The sequence below is a fragment of the Durio zibethinus genome, chromosome 20 (genome assembly GCF_047325235.1).
Source record: "Durio zibethinus cultivar Kanyao isolate XHJ-2024 chromosome 20, ASM4732523v1, whole genome shotgun sequence".
In the NCBI taxonomy this organism is placed as follows: Eukaryota; Viridiplantae; Streptophyta; class Magnoliopsida; order Malvales; family Malvaceae; genus Durio; species Durio zibethinus.
Genome location: NC_143181.1, coordinates 10,880,288 through 10,902,172, shown reverse-complemented (window position 1 = coordinate 10,902,172; position 21,885 = coordinate 10,880,288). Strand labels below are relative to the sequence as shown.

Sequence of the window (21,885 nt, the reverse complement as noted above, 5' to 3'; positions counted from 1 at the left end):
TTAATCGTATTTATTTGTATGTATCCTTATTAATCGTGTTTATTTGTATATATTTATATTACTTGTATCTATTTATATTTATTCGTGTTATATTTAAATAGATTAATTATATACATATTAATCATATAATGTCACGTTAATATGTATAATAAACGAATCATATTTATATTTAATATTTAAATATATTTTTTAATTTATATTATATTTATATTTTAATAATTTATATTATTAAAAGTGTCAAATATCACACAAGACACATACGAAAACATAAATTATTATGTTTAGTTAACATATGTGCCGTCCAAATCGTACATTGTTACGGTTCGATGAGATTATGAACCGGGTCCATGTCTAACTCAAACCGTTGCAAATTTTAATTAGATAAAATTAAAAAGAAAAAGGACCGCCATGCGACTCTGTTTGAGCAACGCCATAAAGCTCAAAGGCCAAGGTGCCTCATCTCCTTCATTCCCTCTCTTTCCCCACCGCCAACATCACTCTAGCGTTTCGAAACGTTTCAACTCCTTCAAAAGCAACAACCCTGACCCTAACCCTAACTAGAAAAACCACAGCCTTTCTTCCCTTGCCGTTTCGTGGAGCAGCCATGGCTACTGCCACGTGCTTCCAAGTCAAGGAGCAGATTGAGTTGACAGAAACGGAGAAGAAGATTTTCGATAGGCGTTTGAACACCCTTCGCTACTTCAATCTCCAAATTCAGCTTCGAGTTGCTGGTGGATGGATCCACGATAAGGTGATTTTTTTTAGAGTTTTTTAACAATTTATTTTTTTATTTTTTTTAAATTATAGTTATTTTATGGCCTATATGAGTAACATCCAGTGTTCAGATGGAAATGTAAGTAATGAAAAAGAGAATTGGGATTTTAATGGAATTTTCTGGCATTAAGAAATTCCAACTAATGAAATAAACTTTTTGGTGAAAAATACAATTGATATAATCTATTTTATTTGCCTTTTTTTAGCTTAAGTTGGACTCCTTTTCTTCAAAATTAAGTCGAAGGTACTGCTACTTAGCTAATTATTTCGCTAGAATCTAGATTTATATTAAGATTGTTAGGATTGTTATAGCACATTTCGAACGTGTGGGTGTTCGAATAAATTGCTGTCTGTAGGTTAAGAAATAGAGGCAATTAATTCAGCCTCAATCAAGATCAATCGCAACTAATTAAAGGTAAGCAATTAATTTAACACTCAAATTACATTATTTTTTGTTGAAAATTTTCCAAATTTGCTGTGATTTTCTGTTGAATGGGACCGGAGTCTGGATCTGAACATGCAAATTGCAAAAACTGGTGACAGTGGTTACTGGTGGCTGGTGAGACACTGAGACTTGAGAGCAGAGAGCCATCCATGGTTTAGGGAGGAGCTGTGCCTTCGCAGCTGCTGTTGTGCTACGCTTGTGCTAAGAGGCACTGGGCTGGGTGGGTTGAAGGAAGAGGGTGAGAGACAGGGACGACAGATGAGAATGACGAGAGACAGAGAAGAGCAAACTACAAAACTGAGACAATGTGGGACTGGGTGGGATGAGAGGCAGGATGAGGGACGGTGAGGGGAGTAAATTTTGGGAATTTTAGGTGGATGAGAAGAGTGAAAATGTGATTTGGGTGGGATTGTAGGATGAGAGGCAAAGGGCGAAGGTTGCTCAATGGATGGGGATAGGGGAAATTTAGGCAGAAGAGTGATGGCATGGGGTGGGAAATTTAGGGGAATTTAGTTGGGTTTTTTAACTTTGGGGGAAATTTTAAAAATTTTAATAAAAGTAAAATTTTTTTAGGGAAAAATCTCAGGAGAGTATAAAATTGAAAAAAATTAGTAATTGATATGACATACATAAAAAGATTTTAGAGGAAAATGTTTGATAAAAATTTAAGGGGTAAATTTTTTTTTATAATTTAGATGTAAAAATAAATAAAGTTAAATGAATATATATTAATTTTATTATTTATTAATTTATGATTTTATAGTTAAGTTTTAGTAATGGCTTTTTTGTTTTGGTGTTTGTATTGTTGTTAATTGTATAATTAAACAACAATTGAAAATGTCTTCCATTATATAATACATTAAAAGTAATTTGTGATAAAAATGTTAAACCAATTAACATTTATTATAATCTCAAAAAAATTGTGAATAATTTTTTAAAAATAAATAAATGACATAAAGTGTCATAAACTATTTTAAAAATCATAAAATAAGAGTTTTTATAATTATAATTATATTTACTATATTTTTATAACAAGTGGTGCAAAATTAAAAAATATTCACGACTGCAAACTGCAATAACCGTGATGATCTCCTTTATGTCCACAATTATGATAAAAGTGATGCGACCGAAACCGTAATCGCTATGCAATTTAAATTCTGATTGTGATAAGTGAGTAAGTTCAGAAATATCAATATAGGATAGCTGAGTACAATTTCTCAAAGTTGAATTAGCCGTGATAATGATTGTTAAGGATTGTCATTTTTGATGAGCGAGGGAAGAGATTGAGGTGGAAGAAAATAAGGGGAGTGGGATGGCAAAAACAAGTGTGATTTTGACTGTGTCAGATGTATTGTTTAGGCAAAAATTAATGACATATTTAATTATATAAAATAAGTAATTTTAGTTTATATATTTTGCCATATTGTATCCTAAACTTTTGAGAATGCTATTTCACTGGATCCTCGTTGTACCATAACATCTAAAGTTGCATTCTCTATCTGTATGATTGCTTCATAGATGACTTGTGATGTCTCTGTATATTTTTATTAGTAGCATGTAGCTTATGTTGGGTTTAATTTCCTTTTCAGCTTCTTGGCAAAGAATGTTCTGACATTGATATATGCTGGGTAGTGAATTTGTTGAGAAGGTTCAGGAATACTTGTCATTTACAGGGGAAGTGGCACAAGGGTTTGCTGTCATTCCAAGGTACACCAGTCATTGTATATCGATTATTGAAAATGATATCTTTTTGCCACTTTCTTGTTAGTTGAGGCAATAAGATTGTTATTTTGTATATTTTTAACTTGCTTCCTTTTGTTGTATAACTTCATCAGGATGACTTTTGGCTATATAATGTATTCATAGTTTGCATCTTTTATTTACTTAATAAGCTCTTTGTCTTTGTTGGCTTTTCTTGATACAATTGTATAATTTTTAGGTTTTTTTGTTGTACTATTTGTGGCCATTATACAGTTTAATTTTATTTTGCAGTAATCCTGAGCAGTCTAAGCACTTAGAAACAGGAAGGATGCGCCTTTTTGATTTATGGATTGATTTTGTGAACTTGAGTTGTGAAGGCTAGTGAGAATAGCTGCATCCCTATGATGGTAAACAAATATTTTGATATTTAATTTTCTATATAATTGTTTGTGCATTTGCAGCCTGAGGATATTTGATCATGTTTAGAAATCTTTAGGATATGATACTATATATGTTCTTTTTCTTCTTTTTGAGGATTTGATGGCCTTAGCTGTTGGGTGTTCAGAATGAAGTAATATTCTGAAACTTTGTGGTTTATTAAATGGTTTTGTAGTTCTACAGAAATATATTTATGGCTTCATGGTTATTCACTTATCCAAGCAAATGAACCCATTAAAAAAATGGTTTAATTGCTTCACAGAACTTTATGCTGTTTCTTAACTAGTTCATGATTTACTTTATCTTGAACAATATGTTACCTAACTTTTGCGTTTTAATGTTCACTATGTAGAAATTTGGTACTGCTGAGGAGGATGCATATAGAAGGGATTTAACCATTAATAGGTACCTTTCTTTTTTGTATATCACATGCTATAACTAGGAAATGAGCACATTGTTCCATAGGTATCTTTAACTTTTAGAAAATGAGTAATGCAAGTAATTATATTCCGTGAGCATATTGTCTTCGTCTGTATCTTTCTTGGTAATCATATGTTCAGCACATGGTAGATGGGGTTTTCTTTTTCTTTTTAAGCTTGTTCTACAACATTAACACCAACTCAGTTGAAGACTTTACTAATTGAGGTAAGCTGATTATGTTTGCTTCTTTCTCCTGAATCTAGTTATTGCACATATTTATATATTGCATTTATGTTTCATTTTTGCCCCTTTTTCATTTAATAAACTGCAGGGATTGAGGATCTAAAATTTGGAAGGATAGTGACTCCATTACCTCCAAAGGCTACGTTTTTGGATGATCCCCTACGGGTTCTTTGAGCTATTTGTTTTGGTATTTGTTTCCTCCTTTGATAGTTTATTATGGATGGAGTGTTATTTTCCATTCTAGTGCTCTTTTTCCCCTTAAATGAAGTTTATTAGCATTGCATTTTTTAATCATGGAGGCATGGTAGAATTAGGAGTGGGAGGCACGGCAAGAGTTGTGGAATATAAAATGAGGTTATATTGGAAATTCCAAGTTCTTAGATGGAGAAACTATAGAAGAAATGTCACTGTGCTGAGTGAGAGCTTCTGAATTATGGCTTGTGCTAACAATATTGCTGATGGCTGCCCTAATTTTATCTATAAAAAAATAAAGAAAAGAAAAATAAGAAGATTATCTGCAATACTTGGATTCTCAGTCCTGAATGCAGGCTAAGCTTTCATATGCTTCTAACAACTGCCTTGTTGGCATGGTTGCCCTTTATCTGTTGATTGACATGCATTATATGACTTTTATTTCGTCGATTATGTGCAAGGTTTGGTTTTACACTTGATGAAGAATTAAAGAAAGCTGTTGCTTGTGATGATGTCAAAACAGCTCTTGCGGCTAAAATTAGCAGAGAGCACATTGGATCTGAAGTATGTTATTTTCATGCCTTGGATTGCTGCTGCTCTGGATATAATTATATTTCTGGGGATATTCATGTCAACTTGTTCAAAGGGAGATTCTCTGCTGTTTTATGTACCTTATGAAACTTCCTAATTTTTCTTATTCCGTATTGCTTGTCTTCTATGCAGATTGATCTCATGATCTCTAGCAATCAACTTGTTAAAGCAATCAACCGCATTTGTGATTTGACATTACTTTGGGTTGTCTTTGATCTCCCTCCAAAGGTTGAGCCTGCTGTATCAGGAAAGTGCTATAGGTTTGTGGTTAATTTACTAATGTTATATCCTATTTTCAAAAAAAGAAAAAAAATGTTATGTCCCCTTTGTTCTAGGCTTAGTTTTTATTTTTGTTGAAACACAGGATCATTTTGACTTCATAAGTTCATGCTTAAGAGTGAAATAAATCATAACTGTCCATCTGAGTTTCCATCTGACTGTTCTTTTTAAAATTTTCCATCTGAGTTTCCTGCTTGTGTATTGTTCCTTTTACAATTATAAAGGCTTTCTGCTGCTTATTTGGATGCTACATGGAAACTTATTCAACTCATTGGATGCTCCAGCTTTGATGTGAGTAATGAGACAAATATTTTGTTCATTCTCTCAAGTTGCTTCTATTATCCTCATTTGAAAGCAGCTTCATTTTTGATTTATTCTCTTTTACTCTATGCTATGTGTTATCTTTTTAGCTTCTGAATTATGGTGTGTGAATTTTAGGGCGAACAGAGAAGGTTGTGTTTGTATTCTGCTTTATTTCTTCCATTGCGTAGTGCCACATACATGGATCAAAATGCTAAAAAGGTACCAATCATGTTCCTCCCATGAGCTTCCATGTGTGAAGGCTAATTCTGTTAATTGGATAGCATGCGCTGGATTCTGATAGGGTGCTATGTAATATATCTATAAATATAAATATATATATTATATTTTAAGAAAGTTGTTTGTTATTGTTATAATTTCTACAATGTACTCTTCAACATGGCTGAAAATTTTTTGTTGGATTAAATCTGGAGTTTGATGGGTTCAACCTATTCATCTTGCTTGATTTTGTTATTCAAAACTTTTTGTTTATGATAAATCGAAGAGCTGTTGTTATACACTTTAGTTGGACTCATTTAATCTGGCCTAAACTTGTAAGTTGCTTTATGGTTGAAGTGTTTGACTAAACTTTTTGGTTTCTTGTATATCTTAGTGCAAAATTATGGTGCTTTCTTTCATATGCTGCTTTAAAGCTTAATGCATGCAGCTGGACTGCAGATTCCTGCCGTCAATCACGTTTTCAAAGATTCTCTTAAGCGAAAAGCTAGTGAGGCTGAAACAGTGAGTCTAGATTTCCTACTGATTTCCTGACTTATTCTTTGTTTTTGTTAGGATTCTTTCAGTATAAGCTGAATTGCGCCTTCTTGTAGCATTAATTGCAAATCTCTTTGCTGTGTAGGTTATAATCGTCCATAAATCATTGGAGAGGTTCTTATCCTTGATTCCTTCTCTTTTATCAGATGAGGATATCCAACTCACTGAGGTTGACTGGGGAAGAGAATTTGTCGATGATACTGTTACATCAAAATTGCGGATACTGACAGGTTTGTACTTTTACTGTTGTAGATTCTACTTTTAAGATTTTCCATATATGGGTCTTTTTCCTTCAAATATAAATTTCTCAGAATAATTCATTATGAGTTAGTTTCTTCAAAATGCTGACCTTTCATTGTACAAACATGTAGTGAGAATTGATATATGATATTTCAAGTTAGTTATGGTACTATAAAAGGTCATGTTTATGAATAAAAGCAATATTATAAAAATACAAAGCATCAAAACAGGATAAAAAATGGCTCACTGGTATTGGAATAGAACTTTTCTGTTGGAACTGACCAAAGGATGCCTGGAGTGTTCCCTGAGAAATATTCTGTTGGACATACTTTCTAGAATTGGAATCATGGGCAGTCTGAATGCATAATCTTTCTCCTTGGGTTCTGGCTGTTTAGGATATTCATGCTTTCTGATAATTAGTTATTTCTACTGAACTCTTGACTCAGCTTTACAGGTTTTATTCTTTCAGCCTGATTTTCCTTTTACTTTAAAACACTTTGAGAATTAGAGTTATTTTTTGGGGCTTTCCTTTTTTTTTTTTTTTTGCTAACTTATCATTCTTACATGTACAGGGTTTCTGCTCAAAGAAATTAAAGATTTTTGGCGAATTGCTTTGTTGATGTCTACATTGCTATATCCCACCGATATTGATTGCAGTCAAGATATTACAGACAAGCACTTTGAACTGGGCAAGAGAAAAGACCTGTTTGTGTCAGTTGAGAATGCCATTGTTAAATTAGGTATCAACAGTCTCTGTTTTTCCTACTTGTTAAGTAATCCTTCCAGTAACTCCTATTCTTTGCCTCCATAATTATAGAAGTTCAAGTATCCTTCGGTTTTCATTTTTTTCATGTGAGACTCTTAATTGACATGGGGCTTGTTGTTAGTCTTTCCATGCAGAACATGCTTACCGGGCGGCTGTTCTAGCTTCTCTTACATGGTTCTTATTTCCCTGATCCTAATGGCCAGTTGCTGTGTCTAATTGAGCATTTAATGACCAATGCTCAGTGCACTCTTGTCTTTGGCATTAGTGCTTTCAAACTGCTTCCTTACCAGATAGATCTATTTTGGTCCTGTAGTGTGCTATCATCCTATCAGATTTCATTTGTAGGCTAAACCTAGGAAAACTTCCCAAATAGTAATGGGGAGTTGTTTCTCAAAGGCACCAAACTTGTCAATGAAAAAAAAAAAAGGATAGAACATGCTAAACCAAGAAAAAAGAATGAAGTTTATCAGAAATACCAACCCTTTCTTTTATTTACAGATCCATGTTTCTCTCTCTTCCCCATCACTCTTTGTCATCCAATCTGTATCAACACTACCCCCACCATCACTTTCTATCTCTTATGCTTCCCTTTTGTTTCCAACAAGCAAGAAAAAGGGTAAATTAGAATTGTTTGGCAGGCTATCTGTGAAAAACCTCTCAAATGTTGCAAAGAATTAGCTCAAGTAGGGAAGAACCTAGCATTAGATAACCTTCCCCAACAGGACTAAGAGGGCAAGGAGAAATCCATTTTTTATGGGTTTCTATTCCTTTGGGTTGTAAGTTGTGTATCAGTACAGCGCAACTTTTCCTTCAAAATTTCAGCTATCTCTTCTGGTTAGTTTTTAGGCACTTTTTCTTCATTATGGTCCACAACTCTGTATGCTACTATTTTCTGTCCCTTACTGATTGTAATTATTGTAATTTCTATTAAAACTTGGACATTAAAGAAAATTAAACTTATTGTATATTTGACAATTTTACGAAATATTATCACTTTTAGGAAATATTATCACCTTACACAAACAAGTTAAAGCTGAAAAGTAAAATGACGACATAAATGCTCATAGGTTTATGAATCTAAAAGAAAATTTCTAAGATTTTAATTACATAAATGCAATATCTAACTGCAAAAATATTTTTCAATATCATCCAAGCAATGGAAAGTGGTTTTTTTTTTTTTTTGTTTCCTGAGAAAATATTTTCCATGACAGTATTTCCCGTTTTGAAGTTTTTTTCTGTAATCTAAACAATCCCTATATCTAGTCTTTGATGTCTAATGGTTAATATCACGCCCTGGGCGAGTGCACCAGGTGCATAGGCCCGAGCACTAGGGGCCAAGGCTGGAGCACTAGGGATAGTTGTGGAGGTTGGAGCAACAAGCATGGTAGAAAAGTCCAAACCGCCTGCATAGCATGCAAACTTGTGCACATAGCCAGGACCAAGCCTGTAACATGCCCGCACCTAGGGGAGCCTGGCCGATCCAGAATCTTCTAGAGACATCTAGGATTGACAGCATTCAATAGGAAGATCTGGTTGACCTTGAAAATCAAGAGCCTCAAGTAATTTGTGTAATAATGTGTAATTCATAATTTATAGGAATCTTGTAAATCCCTTGATTTTAGGAGATAGCCATAAGTAGAGCTGAGGGCCTCAACTATAAATAGAGGGTTGCTCCACTTTTAGTTGTACATCATTAGACACACTTGCATATTCCAGCATTCTGTTGTGTTCTCTAACTTGCGTATTCCACCCTTCCTTATTCTTGTTTGCTCGCACGCTAGTTGCAAAGACTGAACTTAGGCATATAGAGTTAATTCCAAGCCCTAAGGCCGCACGGATTCAGGCTTAAGTCTAGAGCCCGGGACAGTTGGTATCAGAGCCGGTTTCAACCGGAAGTTGGTATCAGAGCAGGTGTTGCTTGTGTGTTTGTGTGCAGGTTGTTAGATCACAGTTGAGGAGATGGCATCCCAAAGCGATGTTGCTAGCCAACAACCAGAGATCCAGGAGCAAGGCCGTGGAAGGGGGAAGAAGGCTAATTCGAGAGACATCTGGTCTACCATGGACGGAAGGCTGGCCAAGGTGGAGGTGATAGTGGCTGATGTAAGGGACAAGTTTGACAAGGTGGAGGCTTGCTTTGAGGATATGGACTCCAGGGCGGAGGAGCTTAAAGGCGAGATGCAATCTGCCCTGAATGAGACAATCGACATGCTCACCCAGAGGAATGAAACCTTGGAGGCCATGATGGAGACCGTGCGCAAGGAGTTTGAGGAGCTCAAGGGGGAGCTCACTGCTTGGAAGACAGCCATTAGGAATGGTGTGATTGCTGGTGTGCCAAAGTCTCGTGTGGAGATCCCCAAGCCCAAGGAGTTTAAGGGGATTAGGGCAGCAAAGGAAGTGGATAAGTTTCTATGGGAGATGGAACAGTATTTCCAACTTGTAGGCATGCAGGACGATGCCTCTAAGGTAAGCACTGCTTCCATGTATCTTACTAATGTCGCCTTATTATGATGGAGGCGCAGGTGTGATGATGTGAGGCATGAGGGCACTGTGATTGGAACCTAAGATGCGTTCCAAAAAGAGTTCAGAGAGTAGTTTTATCCGGAGTATGCCAATGATGAGGCGCAGGCAAAGCTACGTCGGCTTACTCAACAAGGGGACATAAGGAAGTATATACAAAAGTTCTCTGAATTGATGCTTCAGATTTCATATCTGAGCGAGGTCGAGGGTTTTTTTGCCTTCATGGATGGGTTCAAGCCGTGGGTGAAGCATGAGCTACAAAGGTGGGGAGTTCGTGATCTGGCCAAGGCCATGACTATAGCTAAGTCCTTGGTAGAGTTTAGGCCATAGAACAAGTCAGAGTCTACCAAGGACAAGAGGGATCGGGAGAGATAGTCCAAGGGAAAGGATTGTGACCGGTAGTCTAAGGATGGGGATCGAGACCATTCGGAGAAGGATGGCCAGGGGAAGCGACCAGCAGGGAAGTGGAAGGCTAAGAGGGATCGGGAGTTGATCTCATGCTACCTATGTGGAGAAGGCCACATAGTGCGAAACTGCACACAAAAGGGCAAGTTGGCTGCCATAGGCAAGGAGTTGGATGAGGAGCCAGAAAAGGGGATAGCAAAGCTTGGGTTGATAGTGCTCAATGCTGTCCAATGCAAGGGGAGCCGCAAGTCAAAAGGCTTGATGTATGCGGATCTGTTGGTTGTGGGACAGAAGGTGAATGCTCTAGTGGATATAGGAGCATCACACTTGTTCATCTTAGGTGATGGAGCCCAGAAGCTTGAACTGAAGGTGCAAAAGGGGACTGGTACCATCAAGACATTGAATTCCAAGGAGGTGCCAACCAGTGGAGTAGCTCATGGGATAGAGCTACAACTCGGAGATTGGAAGGGCAAGGAAACCATCGAGGTAATTCCTTTGGATGACTGAGTTTGTGATTGATTTAGATTTTTTTGTTTGGATTAACGCCCTCATTGTGCCTTTTGCCAATTGTATTTGTATTTTGGATGAGCGGTGCCAATCACTTGTACCATTTTTTCAAGCTGGATTTGGAGCATGTTGTGCATCTTTACCACCCACAGCCCAGCAAGTTGCATTTGATGTTAGAGTTTTGTTTGAACGCAGGTCTCAAGAAAGTTTGGGATTTAAAACCATTGGTTAATGGAAAGGATATCATGAATGTTTTGCAGCTTAAAGTCGGAGGGCCACTTGTTAGGGAATGGGTAGGGCATTTTCAGCTTCCCTATTTTTTTTTTTTTTTTTCAATTTTTTTTCCTGAACTTCAAATGCTAATCTGTTCTTTCATTTGCAGGAACAAAAAGTTCTAATGTGGCAGCTGGCACATCCCTCTGAACTGCTGAGGAATTTCTTGATTGGATGAGGGAAATGCATTCGAAGTGTGTAAAGACGGAGTAGCTGACTTGTTTGCCATTTTCTTCAGGTTGGTATATTTTTCTGACTATCCATTGTTCTGGATATTTTTGAGCTGGATTACCATCGAAGCAAAATTGTCTTCCAAGTTTTGGATGTCTTCTTGACCTTAAAATCATATAAAAGAATATTAGGAGGAACCTGAAAAGCTTTGTTGCAGCAACATAACGTTTCTGTCAAGAATTTTGAAATGATCTTTGATTCTGTAGTTTGTACATAAACATCAGGATAGATGCATAAGGAATTTGTCTACTCTCACATTTTTATGTCAGTTTTAACTGTAACTACTTCAATAAAGTATCATGTTCTTCACATAAAACTATTGATTAGGTTAGATGACTGTAGTAGGCATGCTGATGCAAAGGAAGAACCATTTCATTTGGTGTAGTTGATTATCCTGTGTGTTTGTTGCCATTGCCTGCCAACTGTTCCCTTAGAGACTTTGAGCATTTGTCTTTGGAATTTTACGTTTTAATGCTTTTGATTTTAAGTTGTAATGTGAATTCTTGGTATGAATTTACACTATGAAATTTATTAGCAAAACATCCAGGCTTCGCGGCAGGGCATACAGGTAATACTGGTAACCTCTTTTGGATGAAAAGGGTGGTATTGTGTGAATGGTGTACAAACTGACTAATGATCTTACCATCTCAAGTTATTGTTGGATTTATCTGCTATTAATTATTGGTCTAAAAGTTGTCTCTTTTAGCATTGGAATTTGATATTGTTTTTATTAAAAATTAAAATAGAAAAAAAAAAACTTGTTTTCGCCGCAACCTCAATGCTAAAATAGTAAAAAGGTTTGGTTTTGAAATTTATAAGTTTTTTTTTAATTAAAAAGCTCTTTAGAAATGTGTTTGAAGTTCAAAAACACTTCTCGAAAGTAAAATTATTTTTTATCTTTATAATTTTAAATTTTTATTATTTTATACATATAATTTTTATATTTCAATACATTAACAGTATTTTTTTTTCTCGCAACAATATTAAACACTTTGAAAATTTGAAATCATATTTTTCTAATCACAATTTTAAATACACTTTCAAACTGAGGTTTTTCAAAAGGTAACGGCTATGCTAAACTAAACTAAGCCCTAGGTAGTAGTTTGTGCTGCTTTGTGCAGGAAATAGTTAAATGCCAAAATGTTAGCGTGGAAAGGGTTACTTGTAAATTGGAAAAGTAACAAATGGTAAGCAAAACACAAACAAATATCAACATAACTAGATAATTCAGTAATTAGGGGTTAACCATATTCACAAAACTGCTAAAAAGCAATGTCAACATTCAAGACATTGGATAAGAACGCAACCAATCACACACTCAAAAATGATATAATGACCTATGATGAGTACCAGAGATCAGAAATATATACCGTATGCAGGTCACTCCATTCTACGAAATCCAGCTCATTATCACTTGTGAAATTAACATTCTGGAAGAGATTGAGCTGATGCAAAAGGAGAAAAACTAGCTGCTGACTCACTACAATGCAGGGGATGCAGCATGTGACCAGAAGAACTGACTAAACCTGGTGATGCATTGCTTGGGCTCCGAAAATACGGGGACATGTATCTTGCATTAAGTGGTGATATAGAGGGGTAATTCAATGAGGCTGATGAAGCCAAATGAGAAGCATGAGATCTTTGAGACGATGCATTCCTAAGATCTACTGAGCTTTGGCTACAGCTCATAGAAGGCGATTGACGGTAGGTCCTAAGTGATTGCTGAATGTATGGAGTACTGGCAAGAGAATGAGTATGAGAAACTGATGGAGACCGTGATGCTGCTCGGGCAATTTGTATGGCTGAAGACGATGCTAATGAAGATCTAACAGATGATAACACAGAGGAGGACACAGAGCTTGGGGTGGATGAAAGCAATGGTGTACTTTCTGATGCCGGTTGATCACCTGTGCTGGTTCTTGCATCTCGCTTGCAGACAGGGCAAAAGGTTCTCCATGTTGTGAGCCAAGAATCAACACAGAAAGCATGAAACTCTGAGAAAATGCCAAGAAATATTCAGATATACACCAATGAAATATAAACTGCAATAAATTAAAATAAAGTAAAGAAATCACGCAAGTTGAAGAAACATTAAAAATATCACTATTACAAAGGCAAGAATGATAGCAAGAGAATACAATTACAACTCATATTTTGGTGTCCTGAATAAAACTAATACGTAACAAACAAATAACCAACATAAAACTGATATTTCCTTCAAATTTTCCTCAAGATACATTTGTTTCGGGGAGGAGATGGTAAGGATGTTATTCAATCACTTATAAACCCAATATAGTTTGTTTTATGTAAAGAAAATAGACTTAGTGCATTTTTATTAGCCTTCTGAAATTTTGGCTAGATATGAGTGCTTCTTAGTGAAGCAATGTTTCATATTCTTGGAAATCACAGCACAAAAGAAGAAAAAAAAAAAATTAATGCAGGATAGAAAGAAAAGTGGGTTTTAAACCTAAAACAGAGTGGGAAATTAAATGATAAGAAAGAAGACAAGGTCGACGCTTGACACCAAGATTTCCTTAGAAGTCACGACCTGACATCTGAACGATATATACCTCAAGCTAGGGTTACTTAAACGCAATCCCAGTGAATGCATAAAAGCTGCTAGAATTTTCATATGATATTATTAATTGGAAGAAACAGAGAGACTTCTAGATAGCCTAAACCTACAAATGACTTTCCATTATGGGGACCTGGAGTCAACTAAAAAAGATTCCTATAAATAAAATGCAAAATAATAAGCCTCTTGGACTAAGGCACTACACAATTTGCAACTTCTAGAAAATCTGAAAATTACCATAAGAAATCTTGACTCATAAATTTAATGAATTAATCAGATTGAATCAAATTTACTACTTCCTCACACAATCATGCATGAAATTAAAACTTATCATAGCTATGCGAAATAGGTAAGATTCTATATTAGTTTGACATCAGGGAAAGATCAAGACCCCTAGATATCCTTGGCAGTGATATTGTTTCTTGTTCTTGCCCCTATCAATAACCACTTCCAAAATTTTAAGGTCTTCCTTACAATTCAAACAACTTTTTTCTTAAAGACAATAAGACTAGAAGAAGGAACATCATATAGGAATTAGATTAGTCCAACATTAAACACAAACCATGACTCTAGATTTCTTCAGCATTTGATCTTGCATCTTGTTCTTGCAAACATAAATAAAGAATTTCTAATTAGAAAATCTTCCTTACAATTCATACAAATTACCTTAAAGGTAATGACTATAGTCAAAGAAGTCATCCACATGCATTTGCTTTACCAAAATAATAGATGAACCCAAAATCTCAGACCAACAGATTTCCTGGAGCCTAATATCACTATCTTGGACATGATGCTATGTAGTCACTCAGTAGGAAACGACAATTAGACAAAAAGGGGAAAAATTAGCAAATACTTACTACAAACAAAAGGCTCATGTTGTAGAACTAAAAGCTTGATTCAGTAAGCTATGCAAACAACTTAAAAATCTCAATCATATTTGAAGGCAAAGATCTTATAGTTACATTGGTAATTAACTTAACAAGCATATTTTTTTAGCATAATAATAGTAATACAATATTTTCCCTCCAGTTTTGATTCATCACAGAGCATATCTGTGTCTTTAAATGAAATGGAATGCACAAATATCTCCGGACAGCAAACAAGTAATATAAGCATAAATGCAGATGAGTGCATGCATGCATGCATGCATCTATACTGTCATAAATGGGTAATTTGGATTTGTTTAAGTGAGATAAGACAAACCCATTTTCCCACCCAGCTCTAGCTTGTGTCTTTTGAGAATTTTTAGAATGAGATAAAAAAAAAAGGAAAAAAGGACCCACTAATGACATTTTCTTTGATTCCTCAAGAAATATTCTTTTATAATAACAAAGAAAAATTCCTGTGAAGAGAATTTAGATCAAATAAAACCCTCAAGCGTACGGTGAAAAAAGTTATTGTGGATTCACAGAGGACCACTACAAGTCTACAATAATATTTCTGGTAGATTTGAAATGCTCAGAAGAATTGTCCATTTACCTCCTCCCCCCCTAACGTCCCTTATTTGAGTTTTAATTTGAAAATGGGGACAGTAGTCAGAAATACTATTCACACACACTGAGTACTATTATTGAACTCAAAAACAAGTAATTATTGGTATCTGAATGCTTCTAAATCAAATGGAACAAATAGTTTTCATCTCCATTTGCAGCTAAAATCATGCCAATGCAAACAGCAAACAACCATTGGGAAATAATAGATATAGGATAGCCACCAGCAAAAAATGTCTCAGGAGATTGGTGGCCTAATCACTATACAAAATAAATTCAAAAAGACACCAGGCCACCACATTAACACAAAAATAATTATACGGTAAAATAGAAAACGATGTCATCCTCAGTGTTGTAAGAAGCTTACTGTGACAACATGGAAGAATTCTGAGCTTCTCTCCCATGTTATAATCTTCAAGACATATTGCACATGTTCTTGCAGTACAATTATCTTCTAAGACAGCAGTAAATATCAAGCTAGGCATTGCTTTTACTAAACGCCTGCTCATTCCGTGGAATTCACGAATTCGAGAAGATTGAGGGTGTTCTCGTCTAATACGATGCCTGCGTACAAAGAAACAAGTTGCCAGCACCGCCGACATAGCAAGTAGAGAAATAAAGGAGATGGCCATGATTGACCATGCTGAGTTTTCAAAACTAGGGATCAGCCACAGCTCCACATCAGTAGACCCGGCATATTTTTTGAGCATTTCACCAGAAGGTTTGGAAACAAAGACAGCATATATCTTTATGCCAGCTGGATTCCCTGCCACTGTAAAAAAAAAATTAAGGTTAAACTAGAGGCACCATATAGAAAAGTATATATTTTTGTTCAAGAACAATGACAATAACTGATACAAATAAACATCAGCCATTCAAGGAAATATTAAAAATAAAAATAATAAAGAAGTTTGGTACAGAGCAAACATATGCATAAATGAATAATGACAGCACATTTATAAATCTAGATAAAATAAATGATGGTAAAGATTTGGTCCTAATTCCCACTCTTCTTGAAAGCATTCAGAGCCTAGCACAAATACACCTCTGTCCTATATAACATATCTTTAATTTCAGCACCCTATCTGTCATTTGCAATCTACTCTAGCAGAAAAAAAAAAAAAAGAAAAAGTATCTTCCTGACAGTTAATTCCAGCATCCAAATATTTACTTGTGAAGATGATTCGGCAACTATAGGTTTAATTGATTAAACTATTTACCGTTTGACAGGTAAAATGTTTTCTCAGCCAGAAGTAAATCTAAAGAACTGGAGATATAAGAAAGATGAGTTATAGTAGTAAACTGTTTTTAAGTGTTATAATATCCATGCTACTTTAAAGAATCACATAATTTACAATGGAGTTTTACATGAATGTGGCAACTGTAGGATTAAAATGGAAAAAGAATTGCAAAATTTGTCTGTCAAGATCTGTGGATTCAAAATTATTCACACAATTGTTCGCATCAGGAACAAAAACAATAACAAAGTCTTACCTAGGAGACCAGATAAATTGCAGTAGAGTAAGATGAAAAGTTTTCTATCTATACGAAAACAATATTTACTAGAGGTTGTAGACTAAGGGGACTCTGCATCATATGAAGCTCATTCTCCAACTCCACCCTTATCAGACTTTGCCAAAACAACTACATCAACACAATCCTCCTACTAATGATGAAAAACTTCTATGTAATCAAATTTGTTGTCCATATGGTTACACATGTTTTCAGAAAACATATATATGGTTTAACAACTACAAAATCATACCAAACTACCATCTAACAAATATATCAAACATAAATTTAGGAGAATGCTTATGGAAAAAAAGTCTAAAAGGGTTATCAAAAGATGAGTACTTGAACTTATTCAATCAAGATTTGGTGGCAAATACTGTCAAAAGACATTCAAAGAAGACAACAGGTTTCTTAGCATTTACAATTTTCTTTAGATTAGCAAATCCTGTTCAAGAACTCCTAGAATTTATTGGCAAACAAAAGGGTCAATTTTATTCATTTACATAGTGTTTCAATAATGATAATTGGCAGCATTTTCTCTTGCCCAAGTATCTTTCTAGAAGACCAAGTTTACCAAAATATACATAAATATGCAATTGCAATCACTGGATATAAAAAGGTGTTTTTCAAAGAAATAGGGCATTACTTGAAACCAAGATGCCATCATCATCATTGTCGTAGATAATAGCAGCTTTGAATCCTGCCTTTTGTGCTGTCCTTACTTTCTCCTCAAAGCTGCACCCTCCTCTAATAACCAATGCAAAAGGGGAAGTAACATTCGAAATTTCATTACTCAAATCCGAACACGCATCAAGAGGATTTGCCAAAAATAATACCCCACATTCCCCTGACCCTTTAATCGCTGGAACTGAAAATTACCAACCAACAAAAATAAAATTCAGTTATATTTTCAACACCAATAGATATCAATTTCTCACTTTAATCAAACATAAGTTACTTCAATTTCTCATTTCATGCACAGTTTACGTAAACAAAGCATTAAATCACATATTCAATCAAATTTATTAAGTTCAGCTCAAAGAAGAAAATAATCAACATTGAGCTCTCGTAAGACCTAGAGATCCAAATTTTCTCGAATTTTCCCACACTTTCTCAAGAACCAAAAAGAAAAAGCCGAAAATAAATTTAAAGAAACGAGCTTACCAAAATTAGCTGCAATATCGTCGAAAGAGAAGGTAACGTTGTACCCAATCAACACCACACTGGCTGACGCCATCCAACAGACACTCAATAAACAGACAAACCATAACAATAATACCACAACAGGATTCATCTTCATCAAAAAAAAAAAAATCGATCGCAAAAAGAAAAACCCTAATTTTCTGTCGGAAGAAAGAGATTTGATTTTGTTGGCGGTTTAGAAGGAAATGGAAACATCAGCTTCCATTAGCACAAGAAAAATAGAGAGAAAGAAATTTTAAAAAAGACGAGAGAGAATATCTGAATTTTTGGATTCTGCTTTCAAAGTTTGATGCTTTTTAAATCCGATTATGGTAACTTCTTATTTCATCAGATACATTTTAAAGCTTTTTTGCAATTTGTTCGAACACAAATCTCAGAAACGAAATGACATCGTTTTTTTTTTCTTCTGTTCCAAACATCCAATTGAATATTAGAAAAAAAATATATAATAAAAATAAAATATGTTTTTTTAGTTCAGTAGTATTATATATGTCGATAAAGTTGTTAGGTCAAGCAATTTTGTCCCTTTATGAATAATTGATTGCTTTTTTTTTTTATAATTTTATTTTATAATCTTTGAAGTCGACAGTAGAAACTAGATTAATCCAAACATTAATTAATTAAATCCTACACTAATTAATTAATTAATTAATATATTTTTAAAAAAAATTAATTAATTAATACTTTAATACAAATAACCTGTTATTACTTTATCATGGACAAACCTATCAAAAGCAAAAGAACTTTATTATGGCAAGTAGCCCGCTTGGGATTATCCTATTAATTATAATAATTGTAAAAATAATTATCAAGATTATGTTTCAAAATTTTTTCTTAGTAATTAGTTAATTATCACAATTTTTTTCTTTCTATAATTTCCAAGAGAAATATACTGAAAAAATAAAACTTACAACATACTAATTTTTCTTTACATTTAAATTTTAGAGCAATTTATGTAGATTATTAATTTAAAATCCAAGACATGCAGGTATATTTAGTACGAAATGATTACTTCAAAAATTATGATGATTTATATATGTTAATTATATTGTTTTATTTGTTACGCATTTAATAATTTTACGTAACGGTGATTTTAGATAATAAAAAATAATTAGATCAGCATTTTGAAAGATGATGTGAATTTTATAGAAAAAAATAATAAACTTTTATTATTGAGATAAAATGATGTATAAAATTAATTATAATTAATTTTATTTATTTAATATATAAATTAAAAATTTACTGTATATTAAAATTATAATTATTTTATATTATAAATTTTTATATTTTCAAACTATTATTCATTGTAATAAATTTAAAAATAATTTGTGTATTTTTTATTTTTAAATATTTATATAATATAATTTTTTGAAAATTTCTTTTGTTATTAATTTAATAGATTGGTTTTATTTTCTAATTCAAATATTTCTTACATAATTTATATTATAAAATTAATTTGTCTATCAATAAACATATTTATTAATTTAATAATTTAATTATATTTTATTATAAAATAAATATTACTAATATTTTACAAATTATTATCTTTAAACAACTTTAAAATTATTAATTTGTATAACTATTATAATATATATAATTATTTTCATACTTTTAAATAAAATAATATTTGATCTTTATTTTCTAAGAATTAGTGATTGTTAACTAAAATGATTTTAAATCACAAGTATTAAAATTATTTTGATAATAAAATCACTCGGTGATTACATTACTAAGGAGATTTTTCAAAAAATACTAAATACTACAATAATATTTTTATCAAATAAGTTAAATAAATAAGAATTTGAAATTAAGAATAAATTAAGAATTTTACAAAATAAAAAATTTCAATACTACTAACAAATCATATAATTGTTAAATTGTTATTTTAATTTGCAAGTAAAATTACATGATTTCTTCTATTCAGTATTTGATTAATATTTTGACTTCCTAAAAACAAAAAAAGAAAAAAAAGATTTAAAATTTTGATTTCTTTATTTTATTTATTTTTTATCCTTAAAAAGCATTGAGCTGAAGTTTTGAATTTCAGTCAACTACGAACCATTGATTATTATTACGTTCATTATTCATTTATATCTCTAAACTATATTTAAAGTAGTCTTGTTGATTTGAATTTAATTGCTTCATAATTTTTTTTTGATGATTAGCATTCAATGATTGATATTAAGTTAAGTTTATTATTATTTTTTTTGTATTTAAATTGATCAAATGATGATATTAGTGGATTGTGATTGCATGTGTAAATGGATTTGGATTTTAATAATTGGTCAATATTTAATGTTGGTAAATTTTGTATGGTGGATTGGACAGTCATCTATATATTGTTGGGTTATAATTGACTTAAGCAAATAAAACAACTGAATTAAAAAAAAAATCTTAGATCTAAAAGAACATGATTAAGAGAATGAAATAAGAATTTGCAATTAGTTTTTAACTTCAAAAGATTTAGTTTACGTGTCAAAAAGAGCTACTGTTTTCATTTGGTTACGATGTGGGAGGCATGGTTCTCCAAGTTTTATTTGATCAATATTCTTATCTTTACTTTCCTAGATAATTTTACAATTTTTTTTTATTTTATTTTCTCTGTTCCTCTTTCCAATTCTATTAGATTCTTTTCATTTTTTAGATTTTCTACTTCTTTACCATTTACAATTAGTTAAGGAACAAATTTGTAAGTTTTATTTATTAATTCTTCTTTTAGTAATTCACATTTTTTGCATCATTCCTTACCTCATGTTTTATTTATTTATTTGTTTTTGTCTTTGTTCGCATTTGTGTATAAAGTCCATCTCTATTTTTTATATATAATTTGATTTTTTTATTTCTATAATTATATTTTAGCATTTGCTTTTTTTCTTATTTGATTTATCTTTTTCTATTTTACTAGATTCATATGTAGCCAAGTTTATAACTAGCTACGTTTTAGGTATTGATTTTGTCTTGGTTTGCTAGAGGTGCATTAGTTAGTTGTTTTCAATAGCTTTAATGACCCTTTTGTTTGAGTTTGTTGTATTTTGCATGTGCGTTATGGATGCTAATGAATAATTAAAGCAAAATTAGTTTAAGAAAGTATAAAAGGTAAGTGAAAATAGATTGAGAAAACACTTGAATCACATTATGGATCTCTATTTTGTTATATAATCCACTAGAGTCAATCATAAAAGTCAGAGGCAAAATAATGTTAATAAGTCTATACATGATATGAGGTTAGCAAGAATAACTATGTTCAATAGGTTACTCCATTTTGATGTAGTGTTGTCTAATTCAAGTAATATAAATGTCATGGATTTAAATAATATTTTATGGTAGTTAGAAAGTTATCATCAGTTTAGATATGGTAGCTCACTCTATTATGGGTTGGAATGGGGTAGATTTTTATTTGTCTTGCCTTCCTCATTACATCTTTACTCTATCTCTGACCTACCACTTATTAGAGTTTTTAGTTATGAAATCTGACTTTGACTCCGAAAAGAGGAAATCATTTTGACTTTACCCCTATTCGAATCCCACCATAGTATAATCTAATAAATAAGCTATTCAATATACAAGATAGAATATAATGTAAATAAATAAAACAAAATATAAATAGAATATAAATCAAATAAGCTACCCCATTAAAATTCATGTAAGTATTTATATACAAGAATTTCCATCCTTGAACTTGAATATTTAAGAAAAAAAAAAACAAATTAAGCAACAATTAAAAGTTTAGAAATGATAAAAAATTTAGAAAGAAGATCTAAAGGCAAATTATCCCATGAATCTATTACTATTATATTTTTAAGTGAATAAAGCTTAGCCCATTACAAAATGGAGCTCTATGCATGAAGAAGCAAGAAAGGGACCAGAGTTTTAAAGTTGAATACCAAAATCCACCACAAAAGCAAAAGAGTCGATTTTATGGTTTCACAGTATGGAAGATTTTTAGTTCATATTTAGTGTTAGGATTTCAAAGATGAGAAAAATATTTGGCTCAAGTTCTCAATGAAGT

The 21,885-nt window shown here is 32.9% G+C and overlaps 1 protein-coding gene and 1 pseudogene across 2 annotated transcripts; one reads left to right on the top strand and one right to left on the bottom strand.

The window, feature by feature from the left end:
• Nucleotides 1-408: 408 nt before the first annotated feature.
• On the top strand, nucleotides 409-11,412 carry LOC111315781 (tRNA nucleotidyltransferase cca2-like; annotated as a pseudogene). The gene is made up of 15 exons (XR_016330835.1): nucleotides 409-751; nucleotides 2,809-2,926; nucleotides 3,212-3,327; nucleotides 3,711-3,763; nucleotides 3,954-4,003; nucleotides 4,110-4,208; nucleotides 4,668-4,777; nucleotides 4,937-5,064; nucleotides 5,308-5,374; nucleotides 5,522-5,605; nucleotides 6,062-6,124; nucleotides 6,243-6,387; nucleotides 6,970-7,137; nucleotides 10,788-10,885; nucleotides 10,975-11,412. The product of XR_016330835.1 is annotated as a tRNA nucleotidyltransferase cca2-like (transcript).
• Nucleotides 11,413-12,305: 893 nt separating this feature from the next.
• LOC111315779 (receptor homology region, transmembrane domain- and RING domain-containing protein 2-like) lies at nucleotides 12,306-18,189 on the bottom strand. The gene is made up of 4 exons (XM_022917785.2): nucleotides 17,838-18,189; nucleotides 17,320-17,541; nucleotides 15,529-15,933; nucleotides 12,306-13,090 (listed from the first exon to the last, which is right to left on the bottom strand). The coding sequence occupies exons 1-4, from the start codon at nucleotides 17,971-17,973 to the stop codon at nucleotides 12,519-12,521; spliced, it is 1,335 nt and encodes a 444-aa protein (XP_022773520.2). The 5' UTR covers nucleotides 17,974-18,189; the 3' UTR covers nucleotides 12,306-12,518.
• Nucleotides 18,190-21,885: the final 3,696 nt, after the last annotated feature.